Consider the following 20,389-nt stretch of genomic DNA (forward strand, 5'->3'; position numbering starts at 1 on the left):
ACATACGTTAGAAGCAGCTAGTTAAGGACCTTGAATACTAGGCCTCAGAGTTTAGAGTCTGTAGATTTTAATAGGTAACACATGTAGTTTTTTTGCTTTCAGTTTTGTTGTTGATTTTTTTTGGTTGTTGTATATAATATTTTACAAAATAATATTAATTTTCCAACATCAAAAAAAGTAAAAGTAGTCTGTAAAAAAAGTACTCGTTCGATAGATAATATATTTGGAAATCTTTTGTTTAAAAAAAACTTTTCTTCTGAATAAAAAAAAAGAGGTGGAGGTGCTGTCCTTATGTCAAATCTGACTCACTTTAACAGTTCCTCTTGAAAATTAGCAGCTATAATTAGTGGAAATTTTTGAAGGTGCAATGTTGTAGTTGTCAGCTATAACAGGTTTTAATTACCTTTTTTTATTTTAAAGTGATCAGCTTTACAGAAGTTGAATTTTTATCATTTTCAATACAAAATCATAATGACCTATATTAGTTGGAAATACTATTTCAAAAATCATTTGATTTTGTAAGATGTGTTTGCTTCAATATTTTCAACACAGTGCTGGATTACAGGGCTTCAAGATGTGTTACAAATATCCAATTAAAATAACCCCCCACTTTCTCTAACTTATACTTGTTCTTAAAAATTTCAAATATTAATTAAAATCATCATCCAATGAGTCAATATATGTTTCCTATTTCATCAAAGGAATAAATTGGTCAATTTAAGCATTTCAAAATTAATCATAATAATATAGAAAGTTAAATGTCATTGGAATATATCCTCCTTGAAAATGTTATCAAGATGTATAAAATTTTGAGGGGAAATTTTATTACCAAAAAAACCTTGAAAATGGAAAATAGTGTTTAAAATACTCTTTTAAAACAACGTTTCGGGCCAGCCCAGTGGCATAGCAGTTAAGTTTGCGCGTTCCACTTTGGCAGCCCCGGGTTTGCCGCTTGGGATCCTGGGCGTGGACCTACTCACCACTCATCAAACCATGCTGAGGCGGCATCCCACATAGAAGAACTGGAAGGACCTACAACTAGGAAGTACAACTATGTACTGGGGCTTTGGGGAGAAAAAAGAAAAAAGAGGAAGATTGACAACAGATGTTAGCTCAGGGTCAATTGTCCTCAAAAACAAAAACAAAAATACAACGTTTCTATTCTAAATTATATAAAAAGTTATTTGTCACCCAGCTAGAAACAACCATAAATCACTACATACCGAAAACATAGTCTTTAAACCTTATAAACATAATTTTAAATCAATTAAAATTATATGAAATTTGCAGTTGATGACAATAAGATATTTTGGCTTTACGTATGGAATTGTGATGTAAAATTCTTTAAAGCTGTAGCATTGCACATAATTGAGATTCATTATGCAAATGATTACAGATTTATGATTAAAGCTTATTTCAATCATAGAATGCTAGAACAAGAAAGGATCTTAGAGATGAACTGAAATATTACTTACCTTAATGAGGAAAATGAGGCACAGAGTGATTAAATGACCTGTCCAACATCATAGCTACTTAAGGGCAGAGTTAATAGTAGAATTCAAGTTCATTTTTTCCCCCCACAGGATGAGACTTACTTATTTGTCATTGTGAGTGCAGGATATACAAACACTGTTGTTTATTTTATTTGGTAACAACAGCAACAATTGCAAACACATACAATATTATTCTGGTTCCAGGAACTGTTCTAAGTGCTTTACCTAATGTTAATTCATTTAGTCTTCACAATAACACTGTGAGTATCCTCTACTATTATCTCTATTTTATACTGAGACAGAGAATTTAAAAAACTTGCATAAAGTTACACAACTAATAAGTGGTGAATTATGGATTCAAAACCAGACAATCTGTCTCCATAGCTCATGCTACAAAATCTTAAATAAAATGCTTTTTTAAAAAAATTTCATCTTGTCAGGGCAGTTTATATTTGGATATAATAATATTTTATGACTTAGATTTTTAAGTAGGGTATAAAAATTTTTTGTGACTGATTTTTAAGTAGGGAAATGAATGATTGTTTCAATTTCCACATCAAATATATTCAGTAATAGCTTTAAATGAATCGTCTTGCTAGAATGTATGTGAATTCTTGAATGAATGATTTGTCTGAAGTCATCAATATTGGTCATTAAGACAGTTGCAAGAATGGATCTACATGGAGTCCTTCAGTTCATTCTGTTTATGGAGAAATTTTCATTTATTTTTAAAACTAGAAGATCAAACCAAAAGTATATTTAAACAATGCCTCTACAAAATGGCTTCGTTTTGTAAGTATGATGGAATTAGCTATGGACAGATTGTTTTTTCATACTCTTGATAATGACTATATAAGCAAAATTGATTTTACATTTTCTCATGAATATGACACACAATACAGAAGTAAAAGTCTTATTTTTTCTAGCTTGTTTTAGTCTGTGGACTCAATTACTAGTTTGAAAATAATATTGGGTAAAATCATGCCCTATAAAAGAGAGCATATTTTAATATTGACATGTTAACATATTGATACATGGGAAAGAAATAAGTATGAGTAAATGAAAAACAATTAGAGCAACATTATATAGTGGATATGGAAAAGGTAAAAAACAATACCTAATGCACAAAATGTTCATGTAAATTTATCATTTTGTGTATAACATAAAGTATTCTGAAAATTATTGTGTAAAAATTTAAATGAAATTAGAATGTTAGATCTTTATCCACACATTGCTTAGGTTTGTCTATTTTTTTTAAGATAGAATTAAAAGACAATAACATTAAAATTGAGAATAGCTGACTCATAAGAAATAGGAATTTTAGTGCAAAAATGGACTAAGAGCAAAACTGGATATTGCATAGGGAAACTGAAAGATTCCATTTTTATTTCAGTGGGTAATGGCTTTTACTAGTGGTTTAACTCACTTTGTCTAAGTTCTTTAAACTCTCAGAGCCTTTTATTTATTAAATATTATTTATTTAAAAAATATATATATAAATAGATAAAAATACAAAATTAGCAACATTTATTAAGACTGTATCCAGCACTGTGGAGAAATTGGAGGTCACGGGTTAAGTCTGCACAAAATTAGAAATATGAGAAAATTTGTAAACTGTAGCAGCCAATGTATATCAGTGCTCTGACTGTATGTTCAGAGAAGGAAGAGAACAATGTGGGCTTGAGGGCAATAGAGAAGGAATGAGAGTGAAATGATAATTAGATATGTTAGAAAACAGTGGCTTGCTTTGCCTGGTTCTACATTACAGGTACTTATTTACAGTATGCATGCATTTCTCATATTATAAGGAAGACAAACTTACACAGTTGTCTATTAGGATATTTGCACTATACCCTTCAGTTTCCTATCTGAAGTTCTTGAAGAATTGATAATTTCTATCATGCATCATATTCTTCATACTATCGGTATAAGGATTCTGATGGTGGTAAATCAGGAGAACATGGTGAGTACTCCACACTTCTATTGACCCCACCCAATATACTAAAAACCATCAGATAGGTAGTTGTATTGGTATATTACCTCTTCATAATTTTAGTGTCTCAGATACAGTATGTTGATTTATATAGCATTTCCCATAGGATTTATCAAGATCATATAATGTTTTATGAAAATAATTCTATTTTAAGATACTGTTTAGTTATAACTATAAAACTGCACACTTTTTTCTCTCAGAGGATCTCAAGCAGTGTGATTTCTAATTTGAAATGAGGGGAAATTTGACTGATTCTCCTTGAATTAACAAGTTACCGATCTCTTAAAAATATTCACTACCTAATAGTTTCAAGATTTAATATCATAAAATAGTGTTAATTCCTAAATGATTCAATAATAAATTTTACTGCATCATTTCATTTTATCCTTTTTTTGTCCCCTGCCTATGAATTGGGTACCCCAGCCATCATTTCCCTTTCCTGGGTGCATGCATAATTCAAGATTATTTTCCTCTTGCTCTAGATCAGCACTGTCCAACAGAACTTTCCGTGATGATAGAAATGTTCTATAATCTGCACTGTCCAAGACTGTAGCCCTTAGCCACGTTTGCCTACTGAACAGTTGAAATGTGCCTAGTGCAACTAAGAAATTGAATTTTTAATTTAATTTAATTTTTATAGTTACATGTGGCAAGGGCTACTATATTGGACTGCACAACTCCAGATGCTTGTAGTCTAAATATGACTATAGAGTAGAACAGAGACTTCTTGTTCTGAGGGCATAATCACCTTTGCTTCTAAATTTTTCTTCCTGTGCCATCTATAATATCAAGCAATTTTATCGTGAATAGCACTGGGCTTTATTTTCCAGCGTTATCAGTTTATAGGAAGAATTAATGTAGCATGTGATCACAATTTCCTAGAGTGACTGCCAGTTATAGCAAGTGTGAAATAGTTCTGGTTGTGATAACTCATTCTATAATCTCCATTAAAGAGCTGAATATCTTTGAAAAGGAATAAGAATAAAATCATTCAGTATTTCTAATATTTCTTGGAATAATAAGAACATTTGAAGACAATATTATACATTTATCATCTATGTAGAAATTGTAATTTACCTAAAATGTTGACAATGGCCATTTTTCATGAGTTGACAATGAGTTGACAATGGCTATTTCATACTTTATTTCAAGTTGAAATCATCACAATTCAAGTTCTAACTCTAAAAACCAAAAATATTTCGGGAGGTAAAGTAACATAAATAATTTGAGCATCTAGTACCTAATAAAAAGAATGATATCTTTATTTTCTTTTTTTGGCGACCTCTTTTTCAAAACCAGTGTGAAATCTAATTTTCAGAAAATAAATTTGTTTTTTTGCAAACCTTCATAAATAAGTAAAGTTCAAATTATGTTTTTAATAAGCAGTGCAATAACTAAATTAATAAAAATAAGAATGACTGCAAATGCCTAAATAAAAATATCTTTTTGGCCTCCGTATGCATTATTGTGGGACACGGTGAAAGTACTGCACATAGGGACTGCCTTACTATGAGAGTAGCCCTGACCACAACACTTCTATTTCAACCACTGCTTAATGTAATGGCATTTCAATTGGCATTTTTCATTGAAACTGTCTGTGTACGTGCACACACATACACACAAGGACATACACTCGCAGTGAAACACGAAGATTATTATTTTAAACATTAAAATGAAATATCTCATGAATATTCCACAATTAGGGTTTGGCTAGCGTTTGCCAGTCCAAAGAATAAAACTGTATCCAACTCTGTGGAGATGGAAGTTGTATATTCTTGATTTCCCGTTTGACAGTTACTCAAAGTCATTTTGAGGTTAATGCACAGCTTGATTTATAAAAAGGTAGCATAAATTCTTCTTCCAATATGCTAGTCTATTACTGTGTAGAGGGAAGACTCTCTCTTTACTTGTGGTGAGAAAGCAGAGTATGGTGAATGAAGGCTAATGATGAAAGGAATCACTTTTAATTCTTTTATAAACTTGAGTGGGATTTGTGGTAATCCAAAGTGGGAAACACGATAAAAAGCAAAAGAAATTTTAAATAAGAAGAATCTATAAATATTTTAAAAATATACAGGATTAGTTAATTAATTTAAATAGTTTACTTATAGTTGAGAAAACTGCTTGCCTGAGAACAACTTTGCGTAATTTGTAATGAATATACGCAGGAGAAGATTGTGCTTAAAATATGCTCTGAAAAATGTAGGTCTTTTAATAAAGTAAAATGCACAAAATGGTGAACACTCCAAGTTGTATATCACTCCTGTTGTTTCTTGGAGTCTTTGCCAGTCCTTGTAGTAATATGATCTTAAAAAAAAAAAAAAAAAAAGAGTTCAAAACAAAAAAATTGGAAACCCAAAGATCCAATAAACATTTCTTTTTTTTTCCGGAGGTAATTTATTAAGGTTTTGTTTTGCACCCCCCCCCGCCCCACCATGGTATAGATTATGGAATAATCTATATTTCCATAAATTAGGATCATGTTGTAGATGTAGTTTAGTATTTTGATTTTTCCCCATCCACTTGCAATGGACATTTGCTACTTTTGTATTTGATCTCCATTCTGTCTTTGTGTTGTAAGGAACAACTCTTCTGTCAGCAATTGGAATTCTGCTGGTTTTTTTTTTTTTGAGGTAACAATGGTTTGTAACGTTATATAAATTTCAGGTGTACATCATTATATTTCAACTTCTGTATAGACTATATCGTGTTCCTCACCCAAAGTCTAGTTGCCGTCAGCCACCATACACATGTGCCTTTTTCCCCTTTTGCCCACCCTACTCCCCACTTCCCCTCTGGTAAACACCAATCTGTTCTTTGTATCTATTGTGTTTGTTATTGTTTGTCTTCCACATGTGAGTGAAATCATACAATATTTGGCTTTCTCCGTTTGACTTATTTCACTTAGCATAACACCCTCTAAGTCCATCCATGTTATTGAAAATGGCAAGATTTCTTTTTTTATGGCTGAGTAGTATTCCATTATGTATATATATATACTATCTGTATATATTCCATTATGTATATATATACTATATGTATATATTCCATTATGTATATATATACTACATCTTCTTATCTAGTCATGCATTGATGAGAACTTGGGTTGTTTCCAGGTCTTGGCAATTGGGAATAATGCTGCAATGAACATGGGGGGGTGGGGTATAAATTTTTGAATCAGTCTTTTCATGTTCTTTGGATAAATACCCAGAAGTGGAATAGCTGGATCATATTATAGTTCTATTTCTAATTTTTCTGAGGAATCTCCATGCTGTTTTCCATAGTGGTTGCACCAGTTTATATTCCCACCAGCAGTGTATGAGGGTTCCATTTTTTCCACTGTGATTTTTATTTTGTGTCACCTCAAAACCAAAACAAACTGGATGACAAGTTAAAAATGACAACATCAATGAATAAATGGATAGAAAAACATTTGAACCATAAATGGTACATACACAGGCCATGTTTTGATACATTTAATTTAGGGCAGAAACATAATTATGCAGAATTCTGGCTTTAAAAACTGAATTAGCATTTATGAGTTAAATTAAACACTACTTCTTGTCTGTTCTTAGTTTGTACAATAAATTCATATTCTAGGTTCAGTTTAGTTTGCATGAAGGAATCATGTCTATAACAGATACATTTCAAATATGTTTACAAATAGCTCAAAGACAAATTATATATGTTAATATTTCTGCTATTTTACCTTTCTCTTTCTTCTAAGTTAATACATAAGAAAATGTTTTGTTAATTTAGCAATATCCCTCAAACCTGTAGTAAGTTATCATTTCAACTTTGTTTTAACTCATTTTAATTCCAAATATAAATGTAATACTAATCATTCAAACTTCAATTAGGGGATTCATAAACACCTTGCTAAAGTTGAGAGATCCTAATTTTAGAGAAGGTCTATTGGGCCCCATTTAAATATTACTAATATATTTGAAAGTGTACAAAATTGGCAGTAAAAACTGGATGTTTTTACATGTAAAAACCTACATAATACCTGAAAATTTAGCTCTTCAGAAACAGAAATTTAGGTATCAAATTCATCTTCCATAAAAATATGTTTTAACTCCATAATATTGTGTAGTGTAGTTTTCTACTCTTAATGCAAATGAATTATTTCAAATATATACCAAATTTATTAGTAGGACTTTATGTTTAGCAGTGCATGAGCACTGTGCCAAATACACATAAGTGCTTAAGAAATGTTTATTGAAATACCATATATGGCAAACCCGCCCATTCTCAACAGTGAAAAAATGAAAGCTATCCCTCTAAGAACGAGAAAAAGACAAGGATGCTCACTCTTGTCACTTTTATTCAACATAGTATTGGAAGTCTTAGCCAGAGCAATTAGGTAAGAAAACGAAATAAAAGGGATCCCAATTGGAAACAAAGAAGTAAAACTGTCACTGTTTGTGGATGACATTTTATATATAGAAAACCCTGTAGAATTCACCGAAAAACTATTAGAAATAATTAACAAATACAGCAAAGTTGCGGGGTACAAAATCAACATACAAAAGTCAGTTATGTTTCTCTACACTAACAGTGAACTAGCAGAAAGAGAAATCAAGAATATAGTCCCGTTTACAATGGCAACAAAAAGAATAAAATACCTAGGCATAAACTTAACTAAAAACTATAAGGTATTGTTAAAAGAAATTGAAGAAGACACAAAGAAATGGAAAGATATTTCATGCTCATGAATTGGAAGCACTAACATAGTTAAAATGTCCGTATTACTTAAAGAAATCTACAGATTCAATGCAATCCCTATCAGAATTCCAATGACATTTTAGCCAAAATAGAACAAAGAATCCTAAAATTTATATGGAACAACAAAAGATCCCAAATAGCCAAAGTAATCCTGAGAACAAAAAACAAAGCTGGAGGCATCATACTCCCTGAATTCAAAATACACTACAAAGCTATAGTAACCAAAACAGCATGGTACTGGTGCAAAAACAGATACACAGATCAATGCAACAGAAATGAGAGCCTGGAAATAAAACCACACATTCATGGATAGCTAATCTTTGACAAAAGAGTCAAAAACACATAATGGAGAAAGGAAAATCTCTTCAATAAATGGTGTTGGGAAAATTGGACAGCCACAAGCAAAATAATGAAATATACTGTTATGTTACACCATACACAAAAATTGAATGAAAATGGATTAAAGACTTGAATGTAAAACCTGAAACCATAAAACTCCTAGAAGAAAACATAGGCAGTACGTTCTTTGACATCAGTCTTAGCAGTATCTTTTTTAATATGTCTTGTCAGGCAAGGGAAACAAAACAAAAAATACACAAATGAGGCTACATCAAACTAAAAAGCTTCTGGACAGCAGAGGAGACCATCAACAAAATGAAAAGACAACCTACCAATTGGGAGAAGATATTTGCAAATCATGTATCCAATAATAGGTTAATATCCAAAATACATAAAGAACTCATACAACTCAACAACCAAGAAACAAACAACTCAATTAAAAAATGGGCAAAGGATATGAATAGACATTTTTCCAAAGAACATATACAGATGGCCAACAGGCACATGAAAAGATGTTCAACATCACTAATTTTAGGGAAATACAAATCAAAACTACAAAGAGATATCACCTCATGCCGGTCAGAATGGCTATAATTAAAAAGACAAGAAATAACAAGTGTTGGAGAGGATGTGGAGAAAAGGGAGCCCTCATACACTGCTGGTGGGAGTGCAAACTGGTGCAGACACTATGGAAAACAGTACGGAGAGTCCTCAAAAAATTAAAAATAGAAGTATCATATGATCCAGCTATTCAACTGCTGGGTAGTTATCTGAAGAACATGAAAACACTAATTCAAAAAGATACATGCACTCCTCTGCTCATTGCACCATTCATATATACCACATAGTTATAATCATATAAAATTTCAGAGTGTCTTATTTTGTTTCTGCTTTTGCTTTCTCTGATTGTCATGATTCTGTCCCTCTAACTATGACTGTTGCCTACCCAACCACTATGTATTGCCTATAAAAAAGATCACTTAAATAGTACCCCCACTACTGAAATTTGTAGAAAATTTTAATTCTCTGTATCTGCTTTCATTGTGCTTCCCCTATCATTTTCCAAACTAACCTTAGAATAGTAGGAGTGGGATGTGGGAGAACGGTAAAGAAATTTAAAGTTACCTTATAATTTGTTCATAAGAGAGAGAAAATTAGAGCCAAGTAAAGGTATGTGTGTAAGAATATTTTCCCTACATATCTGAGTTAAATTCGTCATGCTTCCATCAAACTAAGCAGTGACTCTTTATATCCATATTTAGTAGCTAAATTTCTGTCTTGGTCATTCATCGAATTAAACTTAGTATTTTAGAGGAAACTCTTTTTGATTTTAAAGATAACAGTACATTTTCAAGTGGTAAATATAAGGGTTGGAATCGCAATCTGGAGATTGAGGTTATTTAATCATGCATGTTTACGTCCGGATAGAGTCAGAGTTGAGTTTGTTATACATTGGTTGAACACTGAATTAAAAATGTTCTGGCGTATTTATATTATCAAATATAAACTCTGTGAGGGCAGGGATTTTTGTCTGTTTTGTTCACTGATTATTCTCAGTGGCTAGAAAAGTGCCTGGCATATAAAAATTGCTTAATAAATATTTGTTGAATAAGTGACTAAACCTTCATGAAACTCATTTCTAACTAGAGGGTAAATATTCCTTCTAGGTTTGCAATATGTATATTTGCTTAAGTTTCAGAAATGGCATTGTGTTTTTCCCCCATTTTTTTTTCCTGGTTTTTAAAACCTTCAAAAGAATTTCAAGTGATGAAACACATTTTAAAATATTTTATTTGATGATGTTATTAAGGTAAAGTAGAACAAATTTCAAATGGATTGGGAGAGGGGGACTGCTTGGGATTAGGTCACTTTCTTAATTCTTCCTCTTGTATAGAGATATTGCAATGTGTATGCAATGTTTTTAAAAATGGTCTGTAGTATTCTTCTGCCAGTTGTAATAATGTGTAATACCTAAGTAAGATAAGAATAGAGTGGTAGTTTTAATTCCAATTGTCACTGTCCCATTTTTATTTTTGCTTATGTTTGCACGATATTTATAAAATCACACACATAGACACTCAATTCTTTTAAAAGTCCTAGATTCACAATGAATAGAACACACCTATGTGTATGCATATGAACTTATAGTAAGTATAAATGACGTATTTTTATTCTCATATTCATAAAGGAGTATAAGGCCAATAATTCACAAGGGAATGAATCTTGAGAAGGTTTCTATATTATGAAATCCCAGTGCTCATCACTGAGCAAATGATGCTAAAAATACCACAGGCAATGGCCTTTTTGTGTTGTTTACTAGGATAGAGAATGTCTTCAGCGTTAGCGTTACTCACTATTATACTTAAAATGTTTTATAAATGGCACCAACTGCTTAATACAAGAAAGTAGTTGGACCTAAAATATATAATTTTACATTCTGTGGTAAGAATTTATAAAATGAGATGTTTCAAGTTTATCTAGTTCATTTCTTGCTTCTATTCATGACCTAAACTGTCTCAATTGTTGCAACAAGTGCATTTATTCTATTACTGATTGCAGATAGGAAGGTTTCTTTTTCTTCACTGTGTCTTCCGACCTGTCCATAAACATATTTTTTAAAAATGCAGATGCACAGCTTTATGGTGGAAACATTATTTAATATAATACATTGGTGTAATCAGACCACAATATCCATAGCAAGTTATTTATACAATTTCATGAGTCCTCTTGTTTTTAGAACCATTACTAAAATTTTGTTAATGTTATTGATTACCAATGAATATTGAGAACTTCCTTAACTAGATACTTATGTGCATTGATAGTTTTCTGTAATGGATTTTTAAATGACCATCTGTCAGCTGATCCTTTAAAACTGAATGCATCGATAACCGCAGTAATCCCTATTTAATTATAAAAATATAACATCTGATAGGGTTTAGTGCAGTGTGATACAAATTTTGTTTTATGTTTATATAACATATCACCTACAAACAACATCCAGAAGCACATTAAAGTGTTTCATGATACTAGATATTAAAAGATATTTAATATATCAAATTGAGTATATCAAACAAATCAAATTGAGAATAGGAATTGAGAATTAATAAAGGAAATTGACAAAAATTTGCAAATTATAAGCAAATAAAAATTCCTTATTGAATTTTATCAGAAGAACTAGAAAACTGAAATAATTTGGCAGATTTAAATGAGTGAAAAATAATAAGCAAGAGGGAAAAAAGCAGCCAGAGAGACTGTTTGTTTTTTGACTCATTGTTTTAATTCAGTAAAGTGTTTTTAAATGCTTTTCATATTTTTAAACCCTAATAAAGCTGTTCCTTATAGTTGAGTAATTCTTATGTCAGTTTGCAGATGTGAAAACCCATTTTCATACAGGCTACGGTCTGCAACATATAAACAAATCCTCAGAGTTGGGATGTCTTCTAGTCCAGTTCTCCCATTGAATGTTTGGATGTTGCTTTCTACATCATAAATGTGTAGGCTTAAACTGGTGATCCAGCTTCTATAGCAGTACCTCCAAAGATGGAATTCACTATCTCCTGAAAACCATTTTTTTTTTTTCGAGACTGCTTTAATCGGCAGTTGTTTATGTTGATCTGAAAGTTGCCTCCCTGAAATTTATACCTATTCTTGTTCCTCTCATCCAAAGAAAGAAAACTTTAATCCCCTTTTCACTGATAGTTCTTCCCATGTTTGAGCATTTGTTACATCAACCCCTCTCCTCTTTCAAAGGACTTTTCTTCTTTAATCCAGACTTCCTGAATCCCTCAACATGTTGTGATTCTTTGTCTCCTTTTATCTAGATCGAATTTACATTTTGATGCCCAGAAATGAACACACTGAATATTGTATAAAACACTCATTACCGATAGAAGAATTGCATTTGAAAGCCATACTATAACAAAGAATAATGATTATATTTTTGTGATTAGTAGCTAATATCCCTTTACTTTTCCTTAACTACTAACTTAAATGTTTTTAATTATTTTTATTACCTTTAACTATCTTGGTATATTATAGTATTATCTTCTATATATTTTATCAATGATGAACACTTTTTTTTTTTTTTATGAGGAAGACCAGCCCTGAGCTAACATCCGATACCAATCCTACTCTTTTTTGCTGAGGAAGACTGGCCCTGGGTTAACATCCGTGCCCATCTTCCTCTACTTTATAAGGGACGCCGCCACAGCATGGCTTAAGCGGTGTGTTGGTGTGTGCCTGGGATCCGAACCAGCGAACCCCCGGCTGCAGCAGCGGAGCGCACATGCTTAACTGTTTGCGCCACCCTACCGGTCCCAATGGTGAACAATTTTATAAATGCTCTGGGTCTCTTAAGATACTATAGGTATCTTATTTAATTTACCTTTCATCTTAATGTAAAAATGCATATATCAGATTCAAAACAAATCTGTCATTGGTTTATTTAACAGGGTTGATTGGGCTAATATTTCCATTTAATGATCTTAATTTAAAACTGAGCATTTAGTTAACATACATTTAATTGTTGGCTTTAATAATTTCTTCTTCCCTCTCTTTCTTTTCTCTTTTCTTTTTTCTTTGACAGTTTTCTGTGGGTTGATACAGAGAACCGTCACAATTGTGCCTGGTATGGACTTGTTGTCCGGGACGTATATATTTGCGGTCCTGTTAGCATGCGTCGTGTTTCAGTCTGGCGCCCAGGAGAAGAACTACACCGTCCGAGAAGAAATGCCAGAAAACGTCCTGATAGGCGACTTGCTGAAAGACCTCAACTTGTCGCTAATTCCAGACAAGTCCTTAACATCTCCTATGCAGTTCAAGCTAGTGTACAAGACTGGGGATGTGCCACTGATTCGAATAGAAGAGGGTACTGGTGAGATCTTCACTACTGGAGCTCGCATTGATCGTGAGAAATTATGTGCCGGTATCTTGGTGGAGGCTCGATGCTTTTATGAAGTGGAGGTTGCCGTTTTGCCGGATGAAATATTTAGACTGGTTAAGATACGTTTTCTGATAGAAGACATAAATGATAATGCACCATTATTCCCAGCAACGGTTATCAACATATCAATTCCAGAGAACTCGGCTATAAACTCCCGATATGCTCTCCCAGCAGCCATTGATCCTGACATAGGAATAAACGGAGTTCAAAACTACCAGCTAATTAAGGTGCGTTTTAAAAACACTTTGTTACAGATAGCTCATTTTTTAAAGACAAGAAAAAAAAAAGGATCTTAGTGTACTTCAAATTTTGGGTAAGTCATCACCTCGATTTTTCAAAGTTCAAGAAAAGCATAGTGGAGAAATTTTATCAATGCAATTTGCAATTGCATGAGGTTTATGAATCTTCATTTTATGTATGTTCATTTCCAAGCGGTTGTTTGTGTTTCCCTCAATAATCTATTCTAGGGGTCAGGAGCTCAGCCCTGCTACTTACAAATCAATGACCTACCCAATATTTTACTTTTAATCTGTCTGGTCATGACTGCTGCAAACTTGACTTAAACAAGGAAATCTAAACATTAAGGATGGATCCACAAACCTGACTACCAGTTTTTCTCAGTGATTGTTTTAGATAGAAAGCTACATCTTGTCATTTGAAAAGATGCCAAATAAATTCATTTTGGGGGTAAATAGAACATTTTTATTACTAGAATTTCTACACATATATAGAATAATAACTCATATTTTTCATGATGATTTCAAGTCAAGGCAGTATCTTTAAGCTTCTCTTGAGTCATCAAAATAAGACTAAATTTTAGCTAATGTGCTGTTAATGTTAAATATTTTCATTTTGTTCCTGTTCTTTGAAAACATAGAACATTCATTTGCTATAAAGGGTAAGTAAGCTTTTTAGCCAAAAAGTTTTGGTTAATCTGAAGAACCTATTTTGGCTTGATTTTGGTCTTGGGATGGGAAAGGCAGAGGGAAGAATAGGCGGAATATTTAGTGTTCTTCAAAATATGTGCAGGGGAACCATGTTTATCAAGTGAAAGGGCGATTCTTTTCAATTACCTATATGGTATATAGAGTAGAATAAAACTCAGATTGGGGTGTGTGAAATACTTCAATGCATTTGAATGATCTTGGACAATATGTAAAAGAACAAATGTTCAGATTTAATATAGATATGGTAAAGGAATTTTCCAAGTTTTATAATCAGTTTCTGACTATTCACTACCAGATTATGATTAACATAATGGCCAATGTTAGAAAATATTCAAAGAACACATAAATAAGACATTTTGATGTGTATCACCTGAAAATTTTGGCCTGGAGGACGTGTAATAGTAGAAAACTGCTCAGCTGATGCCGATATGTTGTGAAGCTATATTTGTTTATAAATGCATTCAGAAATTGAAGGCTACAGATCTCTCGAGCGAATTCAAGTGAAATGCAGACTTGTGTGTGAGTATAAGAAGCAAAAACAGAAAAAGAAGGGATAGATAATTTATAAACGAGCATTTTTAGTTAAGGTCCCTGCAGTGGTATCTTCTTATCTGGCGAAATAGAAAAACAGGCAGGAGTCAGAAAGATATGGATCACTATTGTGTGCTTACCACTGACTAGACATCACCTCCTTCAGAAAGCTTAATCTTTCTAAACCTTTAGTTTCTTTACTCATAGTATGAGGATGATGATATAAATGTCACAGGGGCAGAATCGAGAAGAATAAGAATACGAGCAGATACGCCTGTATAGAAGATTTTTGGAGATGCTTTAAAGCATTTAACTCTTTACAGAAATGTGAGACATCACTTGCAATAGTAAGCTGTGTAGCAGAGTGGATACTATCTCAAAAATTTCTGTAATAGATTTTTCTGCAATGACAGAAGCTCTATAATCTGTGATATTTAATACGGTAGCTACTGGCCACATGTGGCTTTTGAGTACTTGAAATATGGTTAATGTTACGAAGGAACTGAATGTTTAATCTTATTTAAACTTAATTTTAATAGCCACATGTGGTTAGAGGCTACCATATTGGACAGCACAGCCTAAACAAAGAAAGACAGTTTATTTGGGAAATAAAAATTAACAGGTAAAATCAAAATGGGACCTTACCAAATTTAAATCACGTATTAGTAATAGACTCTCTCCACCCAACCATCCTGACAAAGGTGTTGTTTTGAAATACAGTGCTTTACTCAAAGAATAATTTTGTCATATCTCCCTCAGGGCAGCTTAATGAACTTCCAAGAAATTTCTAATTTGTCTTGAAAGCTGCTTAACAAATTCAAATAAAGCAAAGAAACCTACTAGCATAATTTTAGCTTTGTTAAAACATGTTTTCATTTGAATTTCTTTGAAAGATTGCCAGCAAATGACAAAAAGGCTCAGTAGAGGTTCTTAGATGAGCCTTGGAAATAGACATGCTCTAAAATTTCCTTCTGCTTTAGAATGTGCGATAAGCCAAAAGTGAACTGTGTGATGTACCTAAAGTACTGGGGAATTTGTGTGGCCCCCTGGACAAATACTGTCCTGACTGCTTGTTAACAATAATGAGTATGGAACACAAAGCATAGCCCCGGGCATGCAGAGGACCATGACATGGGTGATATTAACTGAGTGCACTTTGACTTACAAAATGGTCCTGTCAAGAAAGTGGTATGTGTGCTGAGGGGATAGGGAGGTTAAATAAAAAGAAAGAAAAAAACAGGTTATGATTTATCCATAAACTTTATGTTACAATTTAAAAGTAAGTAGGCCAATCACAATAATTTATTTTAAAAGACCTTCTGTCTTGCAAAATAGGATGAGAATTTAATTAATATTAATTTTTTCAATTTTTATTGACTAGACAAGACTAGCAAAATCACAGCTTATCCTAAATAAGGAAATATAAAATTTATATGAAAAGTTCAGATAACAAAGAGAGAGAAGGGGGAGATAAAGAGAAAAGTTCTAGGGAAAAATAGGTCAATTTACGCATGAAGGGATCTTGCTATTGACAATTCTATATTAATTAACTGAAAATAAAGGCAGTGGTGGAAAAGATTTATTAAATGTATCAAAAATGTATATAATATAAAGTAACATAAAACAAAATTAGAATATTTATCTTCAAAACTTTAATATATAAATATTTTAATTTAATTTATGCATTTTTTGTGATATTAGGTGTGCCTTGGCATAAACAAGGAAAGCATTATTATTCTACATTTTAAGTATTTGGAAAATGCATTTCAGAGTGATAATTTATTTTGTTTGTGATCATATGACTAGTAAATGATAGAATTGGGAACCAGAATAAGGTCTTCTGACTCTTAGATGTGATTGACAGACACATAGACAGATGGATAACTTTGAGGGAGGAGATCACAGCAAGTTCATGATATAAGAAGAAGGAAGAAGAAAAAAAACAGAACGAATAAGAAAAAGGAGAAAGTGAGGAATGAAAGAATGAAGTGATTACCAAGTGATTCTGCTTAGTACAAAGAAAATTATGTTAAAATAAAACTTATCTGTGTGACCATGGCAAGATAAATTTTCAACTTTGTAAGAGATTTGATTGCTCTCTAAAGAAAAAAATATTTATCTACAAAAGTTTGTGATGTTGGTTGCCACTTGAAAAAATACTCAGAAGTGAAATCTCTTTTCCCTATGTTTCAAATAACGTCATGCTATAATGAGAATTTCCCGTGGTATTTTGATATAATTTCCCTTAATTTTGACTACCTATGCCAAAGATTTATAACTATATGTATCTATATACATATACATACATATATATAGATACATATACATGTATGAATGTGTGCATATATATACCATTTTGTATATATTATAAACATACATTATTTTATGTATATTATAAATATACCATTTTATTAAATGTTATTAAATATGAAACTAAAGTTAGACTTAGATTTGTTTTGAAATCTTGGATTAGAAAATCCAAATTGTGAAAATCTCATCTACCATTAGATTTAGTAATCTTGAATTGCCAAGAATGAAGCATCAAATAATATACCGTGGAGAAGAAGAGCAAGCAAACTTTATTACTCTGAAGGAATTAGTATTTCTTTATCTTATGTAACCATAGCTCAAAGTGATGTGTAGTATCAGGATGAGTGAGTAAAGATTCAATGATGCCATTACAGGCAGAATATGCTATAGTAAACAATATGTTTAACTGTTTTAGAAAGCATAGTTGCCTCTAAGGAGCTCAGAAGAATTTGAATACAGTGATTTCTTCATTTTTTCAACTATAAAATGACGTTTTACTTAGAAGTTCAGCCTTTCAGCTTTAAGATAACTTGATTTTTTATTCTTTGAATGCTATGATGTGCAGATTAACATTTTTGATCTGTGCTAAAAAGAAAAAGAGAGGACATCAAATGCTAATGACTATTAGGTCCCTGGAAGCTGGGGGTTATTATCAAAGTGCACCTCCAGTGGGGAAAAAGGACAACATAAAACTCGTTCTCTTCATAAATGGATCTTTATTAATGCTGTCAGGTCTTATTAAAATGAAAGTGTGACACTAATAGGATTAAGTAACTTTTGACTTCATTACTATTATCAGAGCCCTGGTTAATATTCATAGTCCACTAATGCCTTTCATTAAATACACCTGTTATTAATAGTCCCACATGGAACACATCTATGTAGAACATTTTAGCTCAATTCTAGCATTTATAAATTGAGACTCTGAAGAACAAATGTGTTTCCAATTTGTGTGAAGAGCAAATGTGATTAGTTTACTCACCTCCTGTCCCTTGACCTGATAATAACAACTAACTATAAGAAATACTGCTAAATTTTATGTTGATTATTATTAGGTGGAGACTTACTGATCTGTTATTCCGTTTTTGACTGTATCTAAATAAAAAACAATTTGATGCTTAATTTTGTGCCTGCCAAAGGGAATGACTTAAAACCTAATATAAATATATCTTTATACAAGACAAAATTATTTGGTATAGAAATCTTTAATAAAAACACGAGGTTTGGTTATACAGATCTACTTGACTTCCATAATTCTCATCAATGCTAATAATCTAAGATAATAAATATCCCAATGTGGGTAGTTCGTTTGGCATAAATTATTCTTTTTCTCTATACCCCTTTATAGTGACTATATAACAACACTTTGTGCTGTGGACACACCCTTTTAGTGAACTGAAGTATGATCTTCCATTCAATCTTAGACAAAAAAAATGTATGGATTGGTAAAGTTTTTGTATCAGAGGTGATGACTTCTTGTTCAGAGGTGATGATAAAAGCAATAAGGTCATTTTGGTGGAAACTTTCTGATTTTGTTTTAGTTTGATCTATAAAATAGTTTAGATAGCTTTGAGCTTTTATCAAGCTTTATGTTTTATGCTTTTATGTGAATTTGGACCAGGTTTTGAAGAAATTATTCTTTAGCAAAAAATGTAAAATGTACATGAAAAATAGTTCTCACTTCAAAATCTAATATAAAGAAATTAATATTCTCCCTTTACTTTTATCAGTTTACAGTCATCTTCTAAAATCAATAAAAAAGTGTGAATAATTAAATAATTCAATAGCATAATTGATCAAATAAAAACGCTTTGACCAAAAATTAAATTTTAGTATATCCTTGTTGAAATGTCTTTTAGTTTCTGAATGCAGGTAGAAGTTACCAGAGGAAGGAAAGTATTAAGTTCAATTTAATTATAAATTATAAAATTATAAAACAGCACTTAATTTTCTTAACTATTTTTGAAATGTTCTTTGTCTTTTGCCTTCAGAAATTATTATATCTCCACCAATATTATTCTACAAGTATGTAATAATGCGTTTTATCTATAAAATGTTAAATATTCATTACTAGAGAGCTCAGTGCATCAAAATAGAATATCCACATGCATGCACACACAAATATGTGTCTTTTCGCAACTCAAACAATAAAACTGTAGCTGTCCATATATTTCCCATTTGCGTGAAATGCAAGAGATAATTCTAGATTACCAGTCGTAAAAAACTAATTGCTTTTTTTTAATACATTGAAAGAATGTTTAATGGTATTATATTTTAATTGCTACATGTAGACATCTCTATACTTGCAGGTAAACCAAGAAATGTACATAATACAAAGTGATACAACAGGAAATACAAATTAAAAACCTTTTGAAAATAGTAATTTTAAACTTTGTTTCATTAAGCAAAACAAGCAATTTTAAAAGTTGAATATTATAAAATGAAGTTTTGGGTTATTTAACCTAATTTACATTTGTTCTTGAGATCTCATTTAGTGAGTAATTTTATTTTATGGAGGATATTCTCATGAACATCTCTCATCGTTTTGCTTATTTTGAATATAGAAATCCATTATTTTAAGCTTCTCCAGTAGAATGAAGTAAAATTCTAAATAGAAAGCTGTTCTACTAAATATTGTCTTAGTTTTAAAAGTAATTGACTGCTAACTAATATCTTAGTCTAATTCCAATCGTCTAAATTTAGCATATACTTAATGAGTGCCCAATGTACAAAGTCTTGAGGGATAAAAATATGTTTGAAAAATAGTCACTGTCCCCAAAGAGCTTAATAACAGGCATTATAGGGAGTATATTATTACACTGATGATAGTAAGGAGGAAAACATATTTATTATATTAAAATAACATTTTATCTTAAAATGGTCATTATGCCATTAAGAACATGGAATATTCACCGTTTCAGGAAAGTTAAAATTTCCAAATCTACTTTTAGTAGATTTTCACCCAGCATCTTCATTAATTTATGATATTTTATTTTTTACTAGATTCGCAATTATGGCAGTGATACTTTTTGCCAACATTTATCTGCAAAACAGTTTTGAGACTGGAAATAAAACTTTTTTGATGAAACCCGTAATTCCTGTGCTG

General features: G+C 31.7%; 1 protein-coding gene across 1 annotated transcript in view; it reads left to right on the forward strand.

Moving 5' to 3' along the window:
- The window catches only part of LOC131401208 (protocadherin-11 X-linked), an 85,879-nt gene that overhangs the window by 33,793 nt on the left and 31,697 nt on the right, over positions 1 to 20,389 (forward strand). The window contains exon 2 of the mRNA XM_058536298.1: positions 13,139 to 13,722. Coding sequence (XP_058392281.1) covers positions 13,183 to 13,722 — 540 coding nt within the window. The 5' untranslated portion in view covers positions 13,139 to 13,182. The remainder of the gene's footprint in view (positions 1 to 13,138; positions 13,723 to 20,389) is intronic.

This window comes from Diceros bicornis, chromosome X, assembly GCF_020826845.1.
Source record: "Diceros bicornis minor isolate mBicDic1 chromosome X, mDicBic1.mat.cur, whole genome shotgun sequence".
Lineage (NCBI taxonomy): Eukaryota > Metazoa > Chordata > Mammalia > Perissodactyla > Rhinocerotidae > Diceros > Diceros bicornis.